The sequence below is a fragment of the Sturnus vulgaris genome, chromosome 3 (assembly GCF_052056855.1).
Source record: "Sturnus vulgaris isolate bStuVul1 chromosome 3, bStuVul1.hap1, whole genome shotgun sequence".
Classification (NCBI taxonomy): domain Eukaryota; kingdom Metazoa; phylum Chordata; class Aves; order Passeriformes; family Sturnidae; genus Sturnus; species Sturnus vulgaris.
The window spans coordinates 10,466,946-10,489,770 of NC_142245.1; the positions used below are offsets into that span (position 1 = coordinate 10,466,946).

The 22,825-nt window shown below is 41.6% G+C and overlaps 2 protein-coding genes across 9 annotated transcripts in view; one reads left to right on the top strand and one right to left on the bottom strand.

Moving 5' to 3' along the window:
• The window catches only part of LOC148224178 (uncharacterized), a 470,521-nt gene that overhangs the window by 312,939 nt on the left and 134,757 nt on the right, over positions 1-22,825 (bottom strand). For 3 of the 8 annotated variants that reach the window (XR_015802132.1, XR_015802133.1, XM_088160982.1), the window contains exon 1: positions 4,543-4,699. The exons of 4 other annotated variants lie outside the window; for them this stretch is intronic. Coding sequence is in view for 1 of the 4 variants with exons in the window: in XM_088160982.1 (XP_088017108.1) it covers positions 4,543-4,553 (11 nt within the window). In the remaining 3 variants the exon portion in view is untranslated. Of the gene's footprint in view, positions 1-1,031; positions 1,165-4,542; positions 4,700-22,825 lie in introns of those variants that run through there. One more of the 8 variants, XR_015802140.1, reaches the window with a different exon arrangement.
• ETAA1 (ETAA1 activator of ATR kinase) lies at positions 4,876-14,121 on the top strand. Its single transcript, XM_014889239.2, has 6 exons — positions 4,876-5,139; positions 6,606-6,743; positions 6,998-7,074; positions 8,595-8,713; positions 8,983-11,114; positions 12,887-14,121. Exons 1-6 carry the CDS (start codon positions 4,959-4,961, stop codon positions 13,000-13,002), a joined length of 2,763 nt encoding a protein of 920 aa, XP_014744725.1. The 5' UTR covers positions 4,876-4,958; the 3' UTR covers positions 13,003-14,121.

The window sequence follows — 22,825 nt, forward strand, 5'->3', positions numbered from 1 at the left end:
AATGAAGTTATGCAGGTACTTAAGTAGTCTGCTGGATCAGGCCTTTGTGAGCTACATTTTAGTCCCACATTTGATGAGATTTTCTGAGTATGATAAATAAAGATGAAGATCTATGATAAGAAGAGGGGGAAGAAAAGAAGGAGATATATGTAAAATATTTTTAATGCTTCTATGGTTCTCGGATGGCATGGCAGAGAGAAAAAGGAAAGAGAATGCAAAAGCATAAACTAGGCTTGTGTAAATTACTCTGACATTTAATAACTCTCTACTAAAAATTCCCAAGCAAGGCTACTTCAGATATTTTTAAGGTCATGTATCATTTACTGTCTAGGTCAATTTATGCATCAGCAAAAATTGCTGCAAACCTTTCTGGACAGCACTTTAAAATTAAAGGTGTATGTAACTGTTTTGGTCATATTTTTTTCCTCACTAGTTTCTGCTCTGCGAGCACTTCACTTTGGAAAATTAAAGTAACATTCTGTAATAAGTGAAGTCAGTATGATATTTCAAGGCAAGCCAAGGACAAGCTTTATAGCTGTACTATCAAAATGCTATTAATAGAAGCAAAAATACACACACGGTGCCTGTGTTCCCCTATGGATGGAAAAAATTATTGTCCATTAAGTTAACATTTCAGATATTCTCTCAGTTATTCCTAAGGTCCCAAAACCAGCAACAAATCACAAGTCTCTTCTTGTTAACTCGTATAATCTGCTATCACACGGTGCTCCATTTTAGTACACATTCCAAGGCTTTTTAAGAGAATATGTGGATAAGTAGGATTTCTGGGTTGACAAAAGCTGAAAAATACTGTACTTGTATAGTTAAATTTTATAAAGGTGTCTTAGTTTATTTTTGTTTGGGCCCACAGGGCCCAAGATGCATTTAAAAATGCAGCTTACATTAAGAATCTAAATTCTCTCCTCTGTTTATATAGCTCCCCTCACTGCTGTACCCAATGACTCCACAGTTTTCCCCAGGACAATCCATGCTGCAGTAAGTTCTATTATCTCCTATGAAACCAGACATACCAGGAGAGGCAGTGCAGCAGAGAAACAGCCAGGCTGTCTCTGGAGGGGCAAAGCTGGCTAGAAGATATCAGGTTCCCTGAGTTACATCCCTCAGTGTCCAAGCAGTATCCTCTGAGCACTGCTGAGCCTCCCTCTGCAGAAATACAAGAAGAGACATATAGGTGCATACACGTTACTTAACTGCTCCTTCCTTAGGAGAAAACATGTTTTAAAGTAGTACTGAGGTTTAGAGTTTGTACCCACATCATTTTTAAAACAAATCAACCAAGGAAAACACGGCTTGGAGAATTTGCTTCTTCACCTGCTCTCAGGTGATCAAAATGCATGGACACATGTTTTCATTGGAGATAAATTACGAGCGTGTGTGTGTGTATGGTTTGCTTCCTTCATTTTCATTGGTTAAAAAGAAATTAATTTCAAAATGAAAATGTACTTTGGGAACAAAAAAGCCCAAGACAGCTTACTTTGAAAATATCACAGAGCATTTAAAAACATACTAGAAAAAAGCAACATTTGTCAAATTAATTTCATTATTTATAATAACTTCCATGCTCTCATAAATCTTGATATTTTCATTTAAATCAGTATTATTGATTTTCCCTTTTCCCCAGCCCTAGCAAGAATGAAAGATGAACTATAACATAGACACTTCCCTTTCTTTGTTATATTAATGCTACACATTAGATATTCTGAAAAACTCACTAATGAGACATACTCTGCCCAAGATAAAAATCCTCACTTTAAAGCTTTGTGTTCAAAGAACTTTAAAAATGAGCCTTTTTCAGTCTCATGTTCAATGAATTCGTTACACCAGTGGGAAATTCTTAGGAAACTTCTCATATCTGCCACATTTATTTAATTTCATTTTAGATTTTGTCTCATAAAATAAAGTGAAAAGTTCTCAGGCAGTTTGTACTACTATTAAAAACTGAATTAACTTTATTATTTATTCAATATCCTCCATTATTTATCCCTTTTGATTTGAAAGTAGGACTCACAACTGCAGCACTAGGACTTTGCTGCAAGTCCTTGGAACACAGCCTCACCACAATTAGCCATTGATCCAGCTGCTCATACCACACCAAGGGAATGCAAACTCCCTCCTCCTTGAGGCTACAGCTCCACAGAGAAACCCTGCAACATCACAGGCTTCTAACGCTACATTCCTTAACTTAATAAACAGTATCAGCTCAGAGTTGAATTCTTAAGCTGCAGTGACATACACACACTTTTATTCATTAGGAAAGTGGGATTTCTTTCCCATTATGGACCTGTTCAGCTTATCTGTACATGCAGATTTTGGGTTGTTTTTTGCCAACTTTTGGTAGTGCAATTTTACATAGGCTTAAATTGATGCAACAAGATCTCCCATGCAGAACAAAATACGTGTTAAACATACTCCTATTTTTTTTCCCCAAAATGCTTTTATTGCACGAGTAAAACCTCACAAATGTGTGAAAGACCTGTGGCAAATATTCACATTTTATGAATGGGATTAGTGACATGGAGCTCAGAGAAAGGAAGAAATCAAAGAAGGCACTGAAAAATTTGTAACACTCAGTGAATATGACAGATGTTACTTAATCTTAATTACTGATGACAGTATTTCAGATTATGCTTGTTAACAGAAAGAAATACAAAGGCAGACTACTGTAGAGTACCCAGCTGCTTTCCAGCTAAGAGGTTGCTATAAAGTGGTTGGAAATATCAGGATTTAGTAGTACTTTCTAGTAAGTGTGTCAATTTCAGTATTTTGCATTCCCTCAAGACCTATCTACTGCTACTGTAAAAAGTTTCTTCTCAGTATCTATTTCAACTGTAAATAAGCACAGGTACCTTACATAGTGCCTACTGCATGGAGTCCTAGGAAGCCCTTTTAAAATTACTATATTGCAAACCAGCAATCAAAAATATCTTGCACAGCATTGCCACATTTTGTGCTGATGTAGAGATCTACCCACATTGGTATGATTACAAGTAGCAATGCAACAGTAGCAGTAGCAATGTCTATGATGGATTTTGAAGCCTAATTCTTGACCCACTTTTTCAGTCCTCTATCGTTTAAAGTCCACTTTGTATTTTACAGGTCTGGCATAAACAAGTTAACTTCTCAAATGCTGCAACTTTCTGTGCTTGCTATAAATTTGCCACCTATATAACAGTTTCTCTGTTTAATACATAGTACCTATTTTTTTTCCGTGTTGAAAAGTCCTCTATTGGCTTTAATTACACTCATGGGAATGAAGAAGTGAAAAAGCATATTGTTCACCTGAGGCCTCAGGTGAAAAGAAAAGGTTTCATGGCTCAGAGAATCAATCTTTAGTGACTTCAAAACTTCTTACTCCTGATCCAAGCCTGAAACCCATGTTACATGGGTTACTTGTTAGAAATTAGGTATGATTCCAAAGTACTCCAAATCAATTAAATGAAAACCAGGCAAAAGACAAGTACAGAGTAGTTCACTCCTTGACCCTATATGCTCAATAGATATGTTTGTACATTTATTTTTAGAGGCTCAGGGAGGAAATATCCACATTGGTATATAACGTATACATGTTTGCATTTACATTGCTTAAAATAATGATGTAATATCACCGCTTCTCAGAAACCCCATGTTAACTTCTTATCTACGAAATTTAGTTTCTGTAAGCTTATCTTCACCAGCACCAGCTACTTCACTGGGATTAAATGGTTTATGCCTGCTGCGTTTCACAGAATCACAGACCCAATTAGATTGGAAAACTCCTCTGAGATCATTGAGTCCAACCTATGACGAACATGTCAACTAGACCACAGCACTAAATGCCACAAGCAGACTTTCCTTAAACATCTATAGGGACTGTGATTCCCTGGGCAGCCCATTCTAATGTAGAACCACTCTTCCTGTGAAGAAAGTCCTCCTGATGTCCAACCTACACGTCCCCTGGCACAGCTTCATGCAATTGCCTCTCGTCTTGTGGCTGGTTGGCTGGGAGAAGAGACCGATTCCCCACTTGGCTACAATCTCCTTTCAGGGAGTTGTCGAGAGTAAGAAGGTCACCCCTGAGCATCCTCTTCTCCAGGATGAACACCCCCAGCGCCATCAGCTGCTCCTTGTAAGAATTGTTTCCTAGACCCTTCGCCAGTTTCATTGCCCTGCTCTGGACTCGCTCCAGCATCTCCAGGTCCTTCCTGCACTGGGGGGCCCAGAACTGGGCACAGGGGGAGAATCACTTCCCCAGTCCTGCTGGCCACACAGTTCCTGATAGAGGCCAAGATACCACAGGCCTTCTTGGCCAGCTGGGCACACGCTGGCACATGTTCAGCTGCTGGTGACCAGCACTGCCAGGTCCTTTTGCTGGAGCCAATTTCCAGCCACTCATCCTCCATCTTTTATCACTGAACAAGGCTTTTCTGGCCAAACTGTAGAACCCCCTTGTTGAACCTCATACTCCTGGCCCATCAATCCAGTCTGTCTGAGATCCCTGTTCAGAGCCTTCCTACCCTCCAGCAGAACAACATTCCCACCCACCTAGGTGTCATCCCAGAATTTGCTAATGGTAGATTCGAGGCATCTCAGGCCAAGCCAATGGCAACGGTCCGCAGGAGGGCAGGCACATCCTGCCCCTCTAGCCAGGGCTGAGCTTTTCCTTCCCCCAGCTGCGGGGCCAGCAGGATTTCACCGCTCCACCGGCGGCGGCGGCGGCGGCGGCGGCGGCGGCGGCGACAGCGCCGGGCAGCAGGACCCGGCGACGCCTCACGGCCGGCGGGGCGGGGCCGCAGTTCTCCGCCGCGTCCGCTACCCGCCCGCCCACGCACGCACGGCAGGGCCAATGGCCGCTCGAGGCGGTCGGGCCGCGGCCAATTGCCGGCGGCCTCTCGAGCTGCGCGCCAAAATGGCGGCGCCGGCGGTGGCGGGATGGCTGCGGTGCCGCCGCAGCGGCCGCTATGCCCGGTAGCCGGCGGAGGGGGCTGTCCCTCAGGCCCCCCGCCCTGAGGAGGCGCAGCGGCGGCGAGGAGCAGCTCACCCGGCGGCGGGCGGAGCTCCCCGCGGAGGAGGGGGAGGCGGAAGGCGGCGCGGGCCGCGGCCTGCTCGCCGGGGAGGCGGCGTGCTCGCCCCGCGCTGCAGGTACGGCGGGAGCGGCCTCTGGGGGCCCCGGCCCTGCCCGCCACCTCTCGAAGCCCGGGGGAGGCGCGGCCGAGCCGTGAGGAGGGGTTGGTGCGATGTAAATCTCCGCTCGCCCGGGTCGCATGCCCAGGGAAGAAAGAGGCCGTTCTTGTTGAGAGCATGTTGAGCCAGCGTGCCCCGGTGGCCAGGCAGGCCGGTGGTGCCCTGGCGTGAGTTAAGAAGAGCATTGCCAGCAGGTCAAGGCCCCTGTGCCTCCCCCTCTGCTCAGCCCTGGTGAGGCCGCATTTGTAATACTGTGACCAGTTCTGGGCTACTCAGGACGAGAGGGACGTGGAGCTCCTGGAACTGGTCCATCAGAGAGCTACAAAGTTGGCTAGTGGTTTGGAGAATGATCTTTTACGACGAAAGGCTATGGGAGTTGGGCCTGTTTAGTCTGGAGAAGAGAAAACAGAGGCACATCATCAGTGTGTAAATAAAGGAAGGGTACAGAGAGCAAGGACTGGGCTCTGCTCAGTGATGCAGAGAAGTAGCCCAAGAAACAAGACAGAAACTGATGCAAAGGAAATTCCACCTGAGCACAAAGAAGAAGAACTTTACTGTGCAGTGATTGTGCAATGGAATGAGCTGCCCAGAGAGAGTGTGGAGTTTCCCTTGCTGGAGATATTCCACAATGCTGTGCTCTGGGATGATTCTGCTTGAGCAGGGAGGTTGGACAAGGTGACCCATTGTGGTCCCTTCCAACCTGGCCTATTCTGTGATTCCCACAGCAAATACTGAGAACTAACTGAAGAGAGGATAAAACCTGGCCATGCTGGGTTTTATCAGGGCAAAACATCTTCTAAGATGTTCCTCCTGTAGTAATAGCATCTTTTAAATTATTTCTGTAGGATTTCACATCACTTAGGGTGTTTAGTTCACTTACTGATCAAAGGAAGCTGCAAGCAGGTTTTGAATAGCTATATTCCTGCTTTTAATAATCTTAGCTGATAAGGCCCAGGGGAGGAAATATAGGTGAATGTAGGTTATGACCCAGAGTACTTTAGAGGCCCATTAAAATAGTAGTTCAGCTCAGAGTCTGGGTGAAAGACACAAAGCAAGCAAGAATGCAAATATTTTTTCATAGAGGTATACATAATTTTTCTCTTAATACAAGATTAAGTTAATATTCTTTCAAATGTAAGAATTGACATCCTTACAATCAGATGCTGGGCATAAAGGTGTCAGGATCATGTAATATTCTCATCTCTGTGGTAAACTAAGAAAGCTGAGAGTCCTGTTCTGTATTTCATGTCTAGTTATGAACAGTATTCCAGTTCTGACTAAAGGAATCCTAGTGAGTGTGAACTTGATTTTTATTCTTGACATTCCTAAAGCATTTTCTTTTTCCTTGACCTGTTCTGTGTTGTAAGTAATTTTTGCCTTTTGTTTGTTGTTTTTTAATAAAGATCCTCTTTCTTTTTACACAGAGCCATGTTTACATAAGACACCAAAGAGATCATTGAGTAGGAAATCCCGAATACCTACTTTCAGCTCTCCTATTAATGACACTGAGACACAGCAAGAAATCTTTTGGGATTCTCATTCACCAATTGCACACAGCCTAGGTAATACCAAAATCCAGACCTGTTTGAGGCATGCAGTGGGAGTGTAGTAAAAGTTACAAAAGACTTCTTGGAGAAAGGTTCCTTTCTCTTATAATGGTTGTTTGATTTTACTTTAATTAAAAACCCATAAATTCTACAATATAGCAGTGAATCAGGCTTTGATGTTTACAGGTTTATTTTAATTATTTGAGATGTACTGCACTTCATAAACTGAATAGATTTCAAAATTTTAATAAGTTTGTTTGTTTTCATAGGCAGTGGAAAAACCAAGCAGTCTACCAGTAGATGCGCAGTAGAAATTTCGGAAATTGTTAATCGTATTGCTCCTCAGGTAATTGCAACTTTCTAAAACAATGCTCTGCATGTGCAGTAATCAAAGAGCATAGTGCTTCACCCTTAGCCTTGGTTTTAGTTACAGTAGCACCACAGTAAGAGTTTGGCATGTAGAAAACTAGTTTATAGAACTGGATTGGGTTAAAATAGTAAGCATAGCATTGACTGATTGTTGTGTGAGTCACAGATGCTGTAAAAATGGACACATGAAGAAACTTGCAGCAGCTCCGTTTTAGAAAGGTTTACTTTCAGATAGAAGTTACTGCCCTTGGTCTTAGGAATACTGTTTATTTATACTTAATTACTCATCCGTTAAAAGGTAAGAGTTTCTTCACATACTGGTTTTACTTGGCAGTTGTTTTTAAGCTTTTTGAACAGTCTTGATTGACTTCTGATTTATAAGAACAAGATACAGATGAGAGATATTTTGCAATAATATAAACATAGTAACCTTGCTTCAATACTCTCAATAATGTTCCTCTTTAGCCAATATCTCTGCCCTTTCCCTCCTGCTGTGAACCTGATGTACACAGCCCAGAAAGTCGAAACGAAAGTGCTGTTGCATTTTAAGTGCAAGAGAAAACATGTAATTCCTGCAATAGATCTTTAGTATTTAGCTTGCAAAACATGCCTGCTTTTTTGACTGGGCTATTTAAAATATATTTACTATTTAGCATATTTGTTAGAAATTACACTAAAATAATTGGAAAATCATTGATAAGGGATGCCACTGCCTACTTTTTAAGTAGTTATAGTTCCGCTGTAAATGTAATCTGCCGTTTATGTTTTCATTTTATTTTAAAGAAAAATAAATTTTAAAAATACTTAACTTTACAAAGAATAAGAGGACTTATTTAAAACTACCCTAGTAGTTATTAAAATTCAAATTACTTTTGCTGGCTTACATGGAGTAATTTCCCACATCCTACTGCTCTGCCCCTCTAAACAATTCATCACAGTATTATATCTCTTCCATTTCAGAATTCAAATTCAAGCCTGAACTTTGAAGCTCTGAAACAATTTCATTTAGTTTCTAAATGTCAATTAATTTTGTTTAAAGACTCTTTTTATCAATTAAAAAGTGGAAGAAGTTGTAGTCGAAGAGGTCAGAACTTTTTTTCTGTAAGCATACAGAATGGAATTTAAGTTCTCTAGCCTGTTTCTGCTGCTGGCCCCTCAGCCAGCTCCTTAGTTGTGTACTGAAGTAAACTAGATCACAGTTTGTAACATGAATGTGTGTAAACCTGCAATAGACTACTAGATTTGTACGTCAAAGTATAATTCAGTTATTCTAATTGAAGCTTCTTATTTAAATTGATATAATTAAAGTGATACAACAATCAGTGGACAATGTTGCAGTAAACTCACTTAACTTGTTTTTGCTCTTATCTGTTGCTTTCAACAGGTTTCATCCAGTTTATTCAAAAGTTTAGCAGCTTTTAACTCATATAAGATGTGTGTCCAGTCCATTCTTTATCTGAAATCAAATTTCTAAGCATTATAAATCTAATTATTCAGGATGAAAAAGCAGCCTGTAATGAAGGCTACCTTTTAGGAACATGGATTGGTGAGGATGCTATTCCCTGTACACCTGTAGTAGTAAAAGGGCGAGCTAGGACAAAGTTAAGTTGCACAAGGTAAGCTACAGTTTTTTCTTGCTCATCATAGTCTTTTTCATGAACACCTAGCTGTGTCGTCTTCTATGTATTGTGAACGATATAATTGTACATTAGCATATAGAATGCTTTTAACTATGGTCTTATGTCTTCTTGAAGGGGTGGGATTTAGTCATACCTTTGTAGTTTTTAAAGTGGAGAATTAACAGCTCATAGGGTCATGTAACTGAACTTGGCTAAACTTTCTCAGTAGCTCTGACTTCATTTTCTGTATTTTCTTTTTAATCTAGAGATCTTAAAATAAAAAATCCCGAAGAGGAACTCATGAAATTGGCTAGGGAGTTTGATAAAAATCTAGTAGAGTTAGATTCTGTTCAGGAACAGGAGAAGCTTGGTCACAACTTCATCCAAACCACCTCAGAGCCTTCAAGTAATTCTAAAGATGAAATAATTACAAAGAACCAGAAATCACTCCTTGGTGAAGGTTCTGAAACAGATACTGCTGTGTCCCTGAAACCAGTTGGACAGAGCACTGGCGTCCCTGTGGCAGAGCCCTGTCAATCCAGCAGTCAAAAGTCTGTAGACGTTGAGGCTGAAGTAGCCCTTCATGCTCTTTTTGACTCCTCTACCCAGAAGTGCAGCGGACACTTGAGCCAAGGGCTGTCAGATATTTCTTTAAATAATAGTTTTCATAAAATTAAAAGTACCTTGGAGGAGGAGAACCTTTCTGAGAAAGTTGAAGACACGCAGTGTGGTAATTCAGACGCATATCAAAAAGATACTATGTTTGCAGTAGGAAGCGTGGACCACATTGCACCAAAGTGTAATACTGACACCCTGACAAAAAGTCCCCCTTATTTGAAGACACAGTTGGTGGACTCTGCTAAGCTTGCTGTTAATGATGACTTTGATGACTGGGATACAGATCTTTTGGCAGATGACTCTTTTGTGATGCAAATAACCCAAAATCCTGAATTGATAAGTACTGGAGAACCACCACAAATTCCTGCAGATACATTTGTGCATTATTTCAGTGATGCTAGCAGAACAAAGCAAAGAAATAGTGGCAATTCAGTAACTCTTTTGGGGACTGTAAACAAATCTAACAGTTTGCAATATTCACCTTTGAAACATTCTAGTAAAAACTCAGAAAATGTTGTAAAATCATTGTCTTTACAAAAGCCACGTGAGACAGTAAACTCAGAGACTCATGCCTTGCATGGCAAATGTGATGTTAAGCCAGATAAAACTAAATCTATTTGGAAGAGTACTCATAACAGTGATTTGAACCATATTCCTGTTTCAGTGCAATCTGAAATGAAGACTGGAGATAAATCTACTAAGCCTAAAAGTGTTGCTGTTCCTCTTTTCCCTTCAAGATCTAGTCCTCATAGACAATCAGCAGGAAAACCTGTCAATAACACTCATATTATTTCCTGTCATCCATCCAGTGTTTCTACCATCATGAAACCTAATGATCTAATAAAAGTGGTTAACCAAGCCAATGCAAGTAACTCAAATCAAGTTGAAATACCAAAGAAATGTCCTCTTTCATTTGATGACTGGAATGAACCGAAATTCTCTGATGACGTATTGGGTATGTTTTGCAGATCTGATAGTCTTTGGGATGCAAACTGTGAGGATGATGAATTGTTATATCAGGTGTGTGATGATATAGAAAAGCAAACTCAGACCCAGGATGTTAAACAAGGAAATGAAAAAACTAAAACTATTCAAGGAGCCAGTATTAATTCCAGATCAAATATTGATAACAGCTTCCCAGCATCTAAACAAGAACTACCTGATCTCCTCTTGGCACAAAAAACAAATGCAAAACAGCAGGAGGCTCTCTCACTAAATGATTCCTGTAAGAATTCATCAAAGCTAGTGCATGGGCTGGCCACAACAGGTCATGTAGTGAACTCTAAGAATATCTCAAATCCTCAGACTGTGATCTCGGATCCTTTTGTGGAGTGTAAATACACATTGCCTAAAAACTGTCATCAAGATGCTTCTGAAGATATTGCAAAGACTGTTTCAGGGAAATGGTACAGGTCAAATTCTGTGCCAGCAGGACACACAGGTTCAGAAGGAAGTCCTGCTAATGCTGTAAATGTTTTTAGTACAGAAGCACTCAACAGCTCACATTTCTTGTATAATGCAGAAAAGATTCCAAGTAGCAGCTCTGGTAACAAAAACTCACGTGTGCCTTCAAAGTTTAAGTTCCGAAAGATTAACAATTCTCAGAGTGCTCTTCGTGTAGAGTCTGAAAATCCAGGGAATCATTCTGGCATTGGAATTACTCTGCAACATTTAGAAGGAAGCAAGAATCAGGTGAATGTGACTTTGCACAGCAAGCTTGACAATAAGAAATCACCTTTCAAGAGGCACCTTTCAGAGTCTTTTGCACAGGCTACATCAGGTATGACTGTTACTGTTTGTTTCCTTACTGTAGTCAGAATGTCAGAGAAATTTGTACTGTATTGCAACTTAAAATAGACTTCAATATTCATCCATTTAGTTAAGGTGTTAGAAGATGTTCTAAGGAGAATCTGAAGCTTATTTTCTCAAAAATAAAATTGTCCTGATGCATATCTTGAATTTCTGTAGTTCAGGACACCTGTTTCCATTCCACTTCTCTGAAATACCTCACACCCTCTCTCCATAGGCACTCAGGTTCCCTAGGATCAAGCATAGGCTGATGCAGCACTCAGCATACTATTTTCTTTAACTGTTACTTAAAAATACTGTTATTTTGATGCATAGTAAAACCCTAGTTAATGATGGGACAGGGGAAGAAGACACCAGGTGATATGGAATGCCATTTTCTTTATGTTACTGTATGCCTGGAGTTTGGAACCTCAAATCGCTTGACACTTTTCGCGGCTTGGCCTGTATTGTTCTTTGCTCTGTGGCTGAAATTGCCAGTGAAATATTCTTGTGTTATCTGTCTAAACTCTAAGATGCCCTTTCATCTGAGGAGAGGTCAGTCACTTCTTTATTGCCAGGCAACTGTCAGTAATATTCCATGCTCAGTGTTACTTACTGGGGAAAGATGGAACCAGTCAAGTGCCTCAGTCTTATTTTTACTTGATCTCGCAGCTTGGCAAAGTTTTAATTAATAAAAAATATTCATTCTGAAAACATGCCTTTAAAAGTGTCCTATATTAACCTCCATTTTCAAGAAGTACTGTTGCAAAAGCAACAAAACAATTAATTATTGAAGAATGGGTATTTTATCTGTTTTTTTCCCAGCAGAGAAGCATATAAATGGAAAGTAGCAGTTTTGAATTATAAGGGGGAAGGAAGGGGAGAAATAACTAGCTATTCTGTGGAATGTTTGAGAGAGTAAAGGAGTGAAAGAAAATAGCATAGATTTTCTTTACAGATAAACCATAACTTTCTTTGTCTTAAATTTTGAGGGAAGGAACATTAACCAAAAAATGGATATCAAGTGGTCCTTTCAAAAATTGCTATTTAATTTTTCATGGACACTTTTTGTGAGAGGCAAATATACTCTTTGTTCTATTTATTCGAGTAGTTATTAAAAATACATTAATTGGAAATTGGTGTATAAAATAGTAAATTTATTGATATGTGCAAGGAGTGTTCTCCTTGGTTCCAGTGAGATCAGGATTTTGTAGTATGGGAATTTATAGTTCTGTAATGCCATATAAAATGCTATGCTTAGCTATCATGTTCTTGTCTCCTTTGCCAATTTTTATTGCTACTTTTGACCTTATTTCAACCTATCTTGTTTTATTTGTGTGACACCTGTACTGTATCTGACCCCTGTGTCTATACCATCTCTATGTCCATATCTCTGCCTAACTCACTAAATTGTAGAGCCCTTTTCACTCTGATAGCCTTAATTTTCTTAACCCATTGCCATCTTCTATGTTGAATCTGATGTCATAAGGTTCACTTGAAGGGCACCCTAGTAAAATTTCCTTTGAAGCAAATGTGTGCATCCCAGCATTTTCATTCTGAGGTAGCAATCAGTAGCACTGCAAAGGTCATGCATTTTGCCCCCTTCCTGCCTTGGGGACAGGATTGATGAGCCATTTTTAATGTGGGTGCCCTGTATGTCAGAATAGTGTGCTCCTGCCATAGGTCTTCAAACACTGAAAATGGCTAAGTTAAAATACATATTGAACAAACTTGAAGCTCCTAATACATGTTTTTTATTTACAGTGTCTGTGGTAGAACAAAAAAATAGAAAATGTTCTCAAGAAGAGATTGAAAGAAAAAAACAAGAAGCTCTTGCACGAAGAAAATCCAGAACACAGGCATTCTTTAAAGATGCTTGAACTTAGAGTGTATTTTGACTGTGCAGTAAACTTTTGGTAGGGAAATACTGTAATGCTAGAAGACACTTTTTTAATTCTGTTCACAGCTATTGATGGCAAGCTTTTACTGTTTTCCAATATAAAAAGATCTGGACCTGAACCATAACTAAAACTCTGGAGATACTTAGTTTTAATTATAAACAATCAGTTATGAATGTGTAGTCCCAAACTACATTCAAGTGGATGAAGGTTCTGTTGAATTCACATGTGGAAATTATATGGCCTGAAACTCATTAAAGTATTGGTATACGCGCCTAATGAAGGTGTCAAAAAGAGACTGTGGATGTGTTTTGGCTGTATTATTGCAAGTATTCTAGTCTATAAGAAGACTCTGAAGTACACACAAAGAAATACTAATGTTTGCTCTCAGGTAGAAGAAAGCTTTAAAATTTTGGGTTCAATAAATTACAATCTAGGAAACATCCAACACTGGAAAACTAATAGAAATTAACAGACTTTGGAAAGTGTGTTCAGTTTGTTACCTGAGGTAAGAATTGTAAATAAAGAAGTAAGAATTTAATATAAAAGTTTCATTATGCAAAAAAGTATCCTGCAGAGGACATGTTATATATTCTTTTAAATTCCTTTCAAGAAGATCTGGAAACACCCTAAGGAAATTGGACCACTGTTTTCTAAATGCACATCACCAAGCTAATTGAAAAGGGTAGCCTGTGCCTTTTTACAAAACCATGAGCAATATATAATAGAGCAGGTGGAATCTCAACACCTATGCAACAGTTTAGCCATATGAGTTGTAAATATTTTCAAACTAAAGGCTGTTAAATTATAAATATGCCATGTCATGTCAGCTTAACGGGCTGATAGAATTTTTCATCTGATAGATGGGTGTAGAGCTCAGATTGCAAAAGCTGCCTCTGGGTAAGCTGCAAGATATTTTTCAACTGAGAAATGCTTGTATGTAAACGTGTAACACTATGAAAAGTGACTGTAATTTTTCATTGTAAATAAATAACATGGAAATGCTCCTCCAAAGGTCGGAGGAAGCTTTTTGTTTTTTGTAACTCTTAAAAATGTAAGTATTGTATATTTGTAAGTCATCATTAAACTTTTTTTCACATTTTTCTAGTCTGTTTTTGAAAATACTATACTACAGAAACCGGTAAAAGGGAGTGAAATGGGGATTCCATATGGACTTTACCTGATGTCCTCACTTGGTAATTTCCCTAATTACTTGATACCTCAATTTTCTACCCATAGTGGTGACAAAGTGCCTCCTTTGATCCATTTAAACTAACAGTCTGTGTTGGTTTGAAAGTAAAACCAGTGCAAGACTCCAAGTCAGTAATACAATTTAATAGGAGAAAAGAGAAAAAATAAAATACATGCAATAATATAAAAGAAACAACCACCAACACAGTCAGAAATACAACCTGACACCCTGTCAGTCAGGGTGTTGGTAGCAGTCCGTATAAATGGTGGCTGCAGTCCTCCTGGATGACAGATATGGTTCTGTTGAAGCAGTGCTCCTGTAGAAGGTGCAGTTTTCCTCCGAAGATCCAGCGATGATGTGGAAATGGTCCGACTTTCCTCTGGGATCCAGTAGAAAGGTCTGCCCTCGGGTCCCAAACCCCAGTTTTTTATCTAGGTAAGAAAGGCTTGGCTCCTGCCCCTGGCTGGGGCATCTCCCAATGGGATGATGTAATCCTATCAGTCACACAATAGGACTTAATGGCCCATTAACGAAATATATCTTCTGGAGGAAGGATGGGTTGTGAAAAGATAACGATGATCATCCCCCTGATCTTATCAGATGGCACATCAGCAGAGGGTATCTCCCACAGAGATAAGGATCACCACCCCTCCCACATTTTAACAGATGGTGATAGAATACACATTTTTGCATTGTACCCCAAGACATAATCCACCCCTTATTCTACTACCATCTACATCATACCCAAACCAATACCCTCTTACAGATATATAATACAAAATGAAACCTTACATACAGTTCTCACTAAAAATTAGGTCTCCTTGCGGTACACAACGGGTTTCCCCATCTTTCTGCATTACCCACCAAGTGCAACCAGGTCCTTGAGCAAAAACAATCCCACGGATTGGTTTGCCTTTGCCTGTGGTGGGATTAATCCAAACAGTCTTTCCTAAAATACCTTTCATGTGTACCACAGGGACCTTGTCCCCATTCACTGTGTGCAGGGGTTCAGAGTGGGCAGGACCGGCTCGATTGACGGACCCTCGGGTGTTAACCATCCAGGTGGCTTTGGCCAAGTTCATTTCCCAATTTCTGAAGGTTCCACCACCAAGTGCTTTCAAAGTAGTCTTAAGGAGTCCATTACACCGTTCAACTTTCCCAGCAGCTGGCGCATGGTAAGGGATATGATATATCCATTCAATACCATGTTCTTTGGCCCAGGTGTTGATAAGGCCGTTCTTGAAATGGGTTCCATTGTCTGATTCAATTCTCTCAGGGGTACCATGCCTCCAAAGGACTTGTTTTTCTAGGCCCAAGATGGTGTTCCGGGCAGTGGCGTGAGGCACAGGGTAGGTCTCTAACCATCCTGTAGTTGCTTCCACCATGGTCAGTACGTAGCGTTTGCCCTGGCAGGTTTGGGGAAGGGTGATGCAGTCAATTTGCCAGGCTTCCCCATACCTGTACTTCAACCATCGTCCACCATACCACAGAGGCTTCACCTGCTTGGCCTGTTTGATTGCGGCACAGGTCTCGCAGTCGTGGATGACCTGTGAGATGCTGTCCATGGTAAGGTCCACCCCTCGGTCATGGGCCCATTGGTATGTTGCATCTCTCCCCTGATGACCAGAGGCCCAACGAGCTAGGAATGATTCTCCCTTGTGCTGCCAGTCTAGATCCACCTGTGATACTTTCACTTTGGCAGCTCGGTCCACCTGCTCGTTGTTGTGATGTTCTTCGTTAGTCCGGCTTTTGGGTACATGTGCATCCACGTGTCGAACCTTCATGGTCTGTTTCTCTACGCAGGCAGGAATGTCCTGCCAAATCTCAGTTGCCCATATGGGTTTCCCTCTGCACTGCCAGTTGGCCTTTTTCCAGCGATCCAGCCATCCCCACAGAGCATTAGCTACCATCCATGAGTCAATGTAGAGATAGAGCCTTGGCCACTTCTCTCGTTCAGCAATATCCAAACCCAACTGGACGGCTTTTAGCTCTGCCACCTGACTCGATCCACCTTGTCCCTCGGTAGCTTGTGCAACTTGTCATGTGGGGCTCCATACTGCAGCTTTCCATTTCCGGTTAGTGCCTACAATTCAGCAGGAACCATCAGTGAAGAGGGCATATCATCTTTCAGTCTCAGGTAGCTCATTATATGGTGGGGCTTCCTCAGCACGTGCCACTTGCTCCTCTTCTTCTTCAGAAGACAATCCAAAAGTCTCACCTTCAGGCCAGTTTGTAATTATTTCCAGAATCCCAGGGCGATTTGGATTCCCAATACGGGTGCGCTGAGTGATGAGAGCAATCCACTTGCTCCATGTGGTGTCAGTGGCGTGATGTGTGGAAGGCACCTTTCCCTTGAGCATCCAGCCCAGCACTGGTTGTCGGGGTGCCAGGAGTTGTGTTTCTGTGCCAATCACCTCTGAGGCAGCTTGAACTCCTTCATAGGCGGCCAAGATCTCCTTCTCTGTGGGAGTGTAGTTGGCTTCAGATCCTTTGTAGCTTCTGCTCCAGAATCCCAGTGGTCGGCCTCGCATCTCACCAGGCACTTTCTGCCACAGGCTCCAGGACAGACCATGGTTCCCGGCTGCAGAGTAGAGCACGTTCTTCACATCTGGTCCCGTCCTGACTGGGCCAAGGGCTACTGCATGAGTAATTTCCTGCTTGATCTGGGCGAAGGCTTGCTGCTGCTCAGGGCCCCAGTGGAAATCGTTCTTCTTGCGGGTAACCAGGTAGAGAGGGCTCACAATCTGACTGTACTCAGGAATATGCATTCTCCAAAAGCCTATGGCACCTAGGAAAGCTTGTGTTTCCTTCTTGTTGGAAGGTGAAGACATTGCAGTGATCTTATGAATTACCTCTGTTGGGATCTGACGACGTCCATCTTGCCACTTGACTCCTAGAAACTGAATTTCCTGAGACGGTCCCTTAACTTTACTTTGCTTAATGGCAAAACCAGCTTTCAGCAGAATCTGGATAATCTCTCCTTTCTCAAAGACTTCCCCTGCTGTGCTGCCCCATACAATCATGTCATCGATATACTGTAGATGTTCAGGGGCCTCACCCTTCTCCAGTGGAGCCTGGATCAGTCCATGACAGATGGTGGGACTGTGCTTCCACCCCTGGGGCAGATGATTCCAGGTGTACTGCACGCACCTCCAGGTGAAAGCGAACTGAGGCCTGCATTCTACTGCCAGAGGAATGGAGAAAAATGCATTGGTGATATCGATAGTGGCATACCACTTTGCTGCCTTGGACTCCAGCTCGTACTGCAGTTCCAGCATGTCCGGCACAGCAGCGCTCAGCGGTGGAGTCACCTCATTCAATGCACGATAGTCTACAGTCAATCTCCATTCTCCTTCAGATTTACACACAGGCCAGATGGGACTGTTGAAGGGTGAGTGGGTTTTGCTGACCACCCCTTGACTCTCCAGTTTACGGATCATTTCATGGATGGGAATCACCAAGTCTCTGTCAGTACGGTATTGCCAACAGTGTATTGTTGTTCTGGCGATTGGTACCTGTTGCTCTTCAACTCTCAGTAGTCCCACAGCAGAGGGGTCATTTGCAAGACCAGGCAAGGTGTTCAGTTTTCTAATGTTGTCTGTCTGTACAGCAGCTATCCCGAAAGCCCAGCGATATCCTTTTGGGTCTTTGAAATATCCATTTCTAAGATAGTCTATACCAAGGATGCATGGGGCCTCTGGGCCAGTCACGATGGGGTGTTTCTGCCACCTGTTCCCAGTTAAACTCACTTTGGCCTCCACTACAGTCAGCTGCTGGGATCCTCCTCTTACCCCAGAAATAGAGATGGATTCTTTTCCTACATACTTTGATGGCATCAGAGTACATTGGGTGCCGGTGTCAACCAAAGCCTTATGTTTTTGTGGGTCAGATGTGCCAGGCCATCGGATCCACACAGTCCAATAGATCCGATTATCCCTCTCCTCTACTCCTGATCTTGGTACACATTGCTCTCTTCCTGTAAATAGGTTATTGAGGTCCCTTCAAGAGGATCAGTCATATCATCATTCTGATACTGTGTGGAGTTCTGTACACGAGAGACTGGAGCAGCATTGACTCTAGATGAGCTTCTTGGGGTAGGTGTCCCTCTTTTCAGCTCACATACCTGGGCTGCTAAGGAGGAGGTGGGTTTTCCATCCCACTTCCTCATGTCTTCTCCATGCTCCTGAAGGGAAAACCAGAGGTTACCTCGTGGAGTGTGTCCTCTCTCCCTGCCTGAGGAACGCTGGCTCCTAATGTCAGAAACTCTTGTTGGTTCTGGAGAGATCTGGTAGTTGTTTTCCTTAAGTTCTTTTTTTAGTTTCTGATGGCCCTCTTCAGTCAAGCTTCGGACTTGCTCCACCAGCCTTGTTTCCACGGATGAGACATGGGTACGAAATGGGGCTGTGACAGTGTCCTCATAAATTCTTAGTTTATTGGCCAAGACGCCTACCATGTCCTCACCTTCCCTCCACTGTAGCATTGCCAGGAAACGGGAATACATCTCTGGTCCAAGCCGTGCGAATCTCAACCACATCTGTGACGTGCACCGGACACAGTCTGGGCTCTTAGGAAATCTCTCATCTTCTGAGAAAATGATCTCCAGCACGGCCAATTCCCTCAGGCATCGGATGCCTTGTTCTATTGTGCTCCATTTTCCTTGGTGCACCTGGAGATCTTCTTTACAAAGGTATCTGTCCTTCACACTTGTCAGCAGTCGCCGCCAGAGGCTGAGAGTTTCTTGGGTTCTCGCAATCCCCTGGTCAATGACCACATCCCGGGACAGAGATCCCAGTTGCCTGGCCTCACTTCCATCCAGAATGGTGTCATTGGCTGCAGCGTCCCAGATGCGGAGCAGCCAGGTCAAGATGGACTCATTTGTCTGGCGGGTGAATCCCCTCTGCAGGTCACGCAGCTCACCCAGGGATAGAGAGCGAGTGATGCTTTCTGGCTCTGTTTCTTCCGCTGGGTGCGAAGGTCCTGCCATGTCCTCGTCAGTCACTATGTGGACTGATTTGCTCTTTGATTTCTTCTTCTGAACGGGGGCAACTGCTACTGGTCTAGGCTGTTTGGCTCAGTGATGGTTTGTGTGGAGATGCTGATGGTGCTTCTGGCTTTTTTCTCCTCTGTGGCAGTCTGGCATAGACACGGACACTATTGCTTTGCTTTTGGCTTTTTCCTCCTCTGTGGCAGTCTGCATAGACATGGGCACTGTTGCTCTGTGTTTGGTTCTTCTCCTCTTTGTGACATTCTGTGCAGACATGGACGAAGTTGATTTGTTTCTTTTTTCCGCTTCCTCAAGAATACGCATCAATACACCATGTAGTGTTCTGTTTCTAAACATGTTGTAGGCTGTGCAGAGGAGACAAAGCAGAACTAACAACAATATTATGGTGTCCTTAGCATCCAGCGGGAACTCAACATTTCCAAAACCTACTGAATCAGGCCGGAAAGATTGGAAAAAATCATTCTTTACCCCTCCACCCAAGGGCTGGGTGTGATTGTTGAAACCCCGGATGTAGCAACCTAGACTAGGACAAGCAAACAAAGTCGAGTATATATTCCGGATTATGTTCATTGCCTCAGAGGTTATCATGCAGTAGACATAATAGGCCAGTAAAGCAATTTTTATACCATATCCTGGTTTACACAGCAGCATTACAGCTGACAGACAGTTCCCCATGTGCGGAAAAATATAGAGAGCAAGATATAAAACCCATGTAAGCATTTTGACAATCATGGTGAATACAAAATTGTAATACTGACTTTTCTCAGTACCCTTCTTGCCCCACGTTGGACGCCAATAAATGTGCTGGTTTGAAAGTAAAACCAGTGCAAGACTCCAAGTCAGTAATACAATTTAATAGGAGAAAAGAGAAAAAATAAAATACATGCAATAATATAAAAGAAAAACCACCGACAAAGTCAGAAATACAACCTGACACCCTGTCAGTCAGGGTGTTGGTAGCAGTCTGTATAAATGGTGGCTGCAGTCCTCCTGGATGACAGATGTGATTCAGTTGAAGCAGTGCTCCTGTAGAAGGTGCAGTTTTCCTCCGAAGATCCAGCGATGATGTGGAAATGGTCCGACTTTCCTCTGGGATCCAGTAGAAAGGACTGCCTTCACGCCCCAAACCCCAGTTTTTTATCTAGGTAGGAAAGGCTTGGCTCCTGCCCCTGGCTGGGGCATCTCCCAATGGGATGATGTAATCCTATCAGTCATACAGTAGGACTTAATGGCCCATTAACGGAATATATCTTCTGGAGGAAGGATGGGTTGTGAAAAGATAACGATGATCATCCCCCTGATCTTATCAGATGGCACATCAGCAGAGGATATCTCCCACAGAGATAAGGATCAACACCCCTCCCACATTTTAACAGATGGTGATACAATACACATTTTTGCATTGTACCCCAGGACAACGTGCCAGATGCCAAGAAAAAGGCAGAGAAAAGGCTACTCGTATCAGTATTAAATATGAGGGTTATAAAACTGGCTTTTAAGGAAGCGATGCACCAGAGTGTTAAATATTATTGAGAAAGATAAAAAGAGAGGCTTTTGCTAGAACAGTGTTCAGCTTAGCAATCCTTCCCTCCCCAGTATGTTTCCCTAGATACAATTCTGTAAAGAAACCAGTATAATTTTTGTTTTCAGGGAAATTTTGTTAATTATTATTTGACAAGGTGAAAGGAAGGAGCTAGTTTAAATGTTGAGTATTTTTCTGAGGAAGGTTTCATTCTCGATGTGAAAGGACTAACTTTTAATCAGGTTTGAAGTTGGGATAAATAGAGATAAATAATACCGGCTAACCACATTATAGCTCCCCAAGTTCTGCATGGAAATGATACACCCTGATGCTGTCACTGTGTCCTTCAGCACACTAAGAACGTTGAAAACCAGCTTACTGCTGATTTTCTCAGCATCCACACTAGAAAGGCACTGGAGCTGCCCACCTAAAATGCCACCACTGCTCTGTCTTTGAATATATTGGCCAGAATATACTGGCTCACCCTTTATCATGAGCATCAGTGCTGTAAAATAAGAGTTCAGTACTTGAAAAGGGGAATGCTCTTTTCATGTCAAGTGTGGAAAGTACCTCTTGTGAACTTTCTGATGCAATAAAGACACAAACTCCATTTTAACAAACTACTATCACTTCTTACTCAAGTACTTCCTATGTGTTGCTTATTTAAACCATATTTAAAGAATCTGCTGATCAGTGTGACACATACCAATTTTGATAGTGAGGCAAATGCAATCCATTGCCCTCTGCTTTTAAACTAATCATGACAGAGAGACTTTGTTACTTATTTTACTCTTCATAAGTACCTCTTTTTAGCATTTATTAGACTTCAAAAGCCTCTAATTTGGTTTTCATTAAATATTGCTTTCCAAATAGAATTCACAATATCTTAGGAACATGGTTTTCTTACTTAATGGTGAGACAAACTGCTAAGGTTTTTTAGTCACAGCCTGACTATCCCCAAAAGCCCTACTATACCATCTCTCAGTTAACAAACTGAATAGAATTACTTCTTTTTGTAACTTGACTTGCTTTCTCTCATCACCACTGAGAAAGAAAGTTGAACAGCAGCCTCATCACCCCCCAGATTTTACAGGTTGTGCTCAGTATCCTTTGTGCTTCTTGGTGATTTCTTTGTGGCCCACTGATATGCCTCTATCATGGAGTCTTTTGACTGCTTGTAGTAGACAACAGATCTTCATTAGGAAAGTATCTACATAATTTTAATTAATTAATACGTATGTACACTTAAGAAGTTTAGTATTTCAATAGCTGACATTTCACTATGAAGCCACATCTTCCTCCAGGCAAAAAAGTCCTATACAAATAGTAACAACAATCTTAAATACATTCTAAATTAAATTATGACTGTCAGGTTTCATTATAAATTGATTTATGACTGTTTGCTTAAGCACTCCTCTTCATTCAGACCAAACCAATTTTTTATGCCAGTAGAGCAATCAGTGAGTTCAAATGTAATGTAAATGGAATTCCTGTGTGTCCCCATATCGAAGTATAATTTTTATTCCACAGATATTGACAGGTTTCACAATGAGTGATGTTGATTGCTAAAATCCAAGTATTATCTTTTTCAAGTAAAACCTGTAGCAGATTTTTAATTTCTTTTAGGAAAGGCAGATATGATCAGGTAGAGAATCCATTCATCATTATTCTCCATACCTGTATCTAAAATTCTGCAGACATACATTCACATCCTTCCTCTCATGCTAGGGAGGGATCACATTTAAAGCATTTCAGAAATTTAGTAATACTGGGGTTTTATTGTGTTGTATAGATTTTCAGAGGCCAGCACCCAGCAGTTCTTCAAGTTTTGGCCTATAAGGCACAATTAATCTTGGGGCTGCAGTTCAGGAATAGCAATGTAATCTTATGCCATGTGTACCACTTATTACATCTAGACCTTTATACCCAGAGGAATAACTTAGATGAATTCATTGATTTTATCTTCTTAAGACTAAAAAGAGCTACAATTTTTCAAGAAAGAATAGCTGGAAGCAACAGATAGTGACCTAAATAGTAGAATTCCTAAGATAAAATAGAAGAAAATGAACACAAATGCTTCATTTTT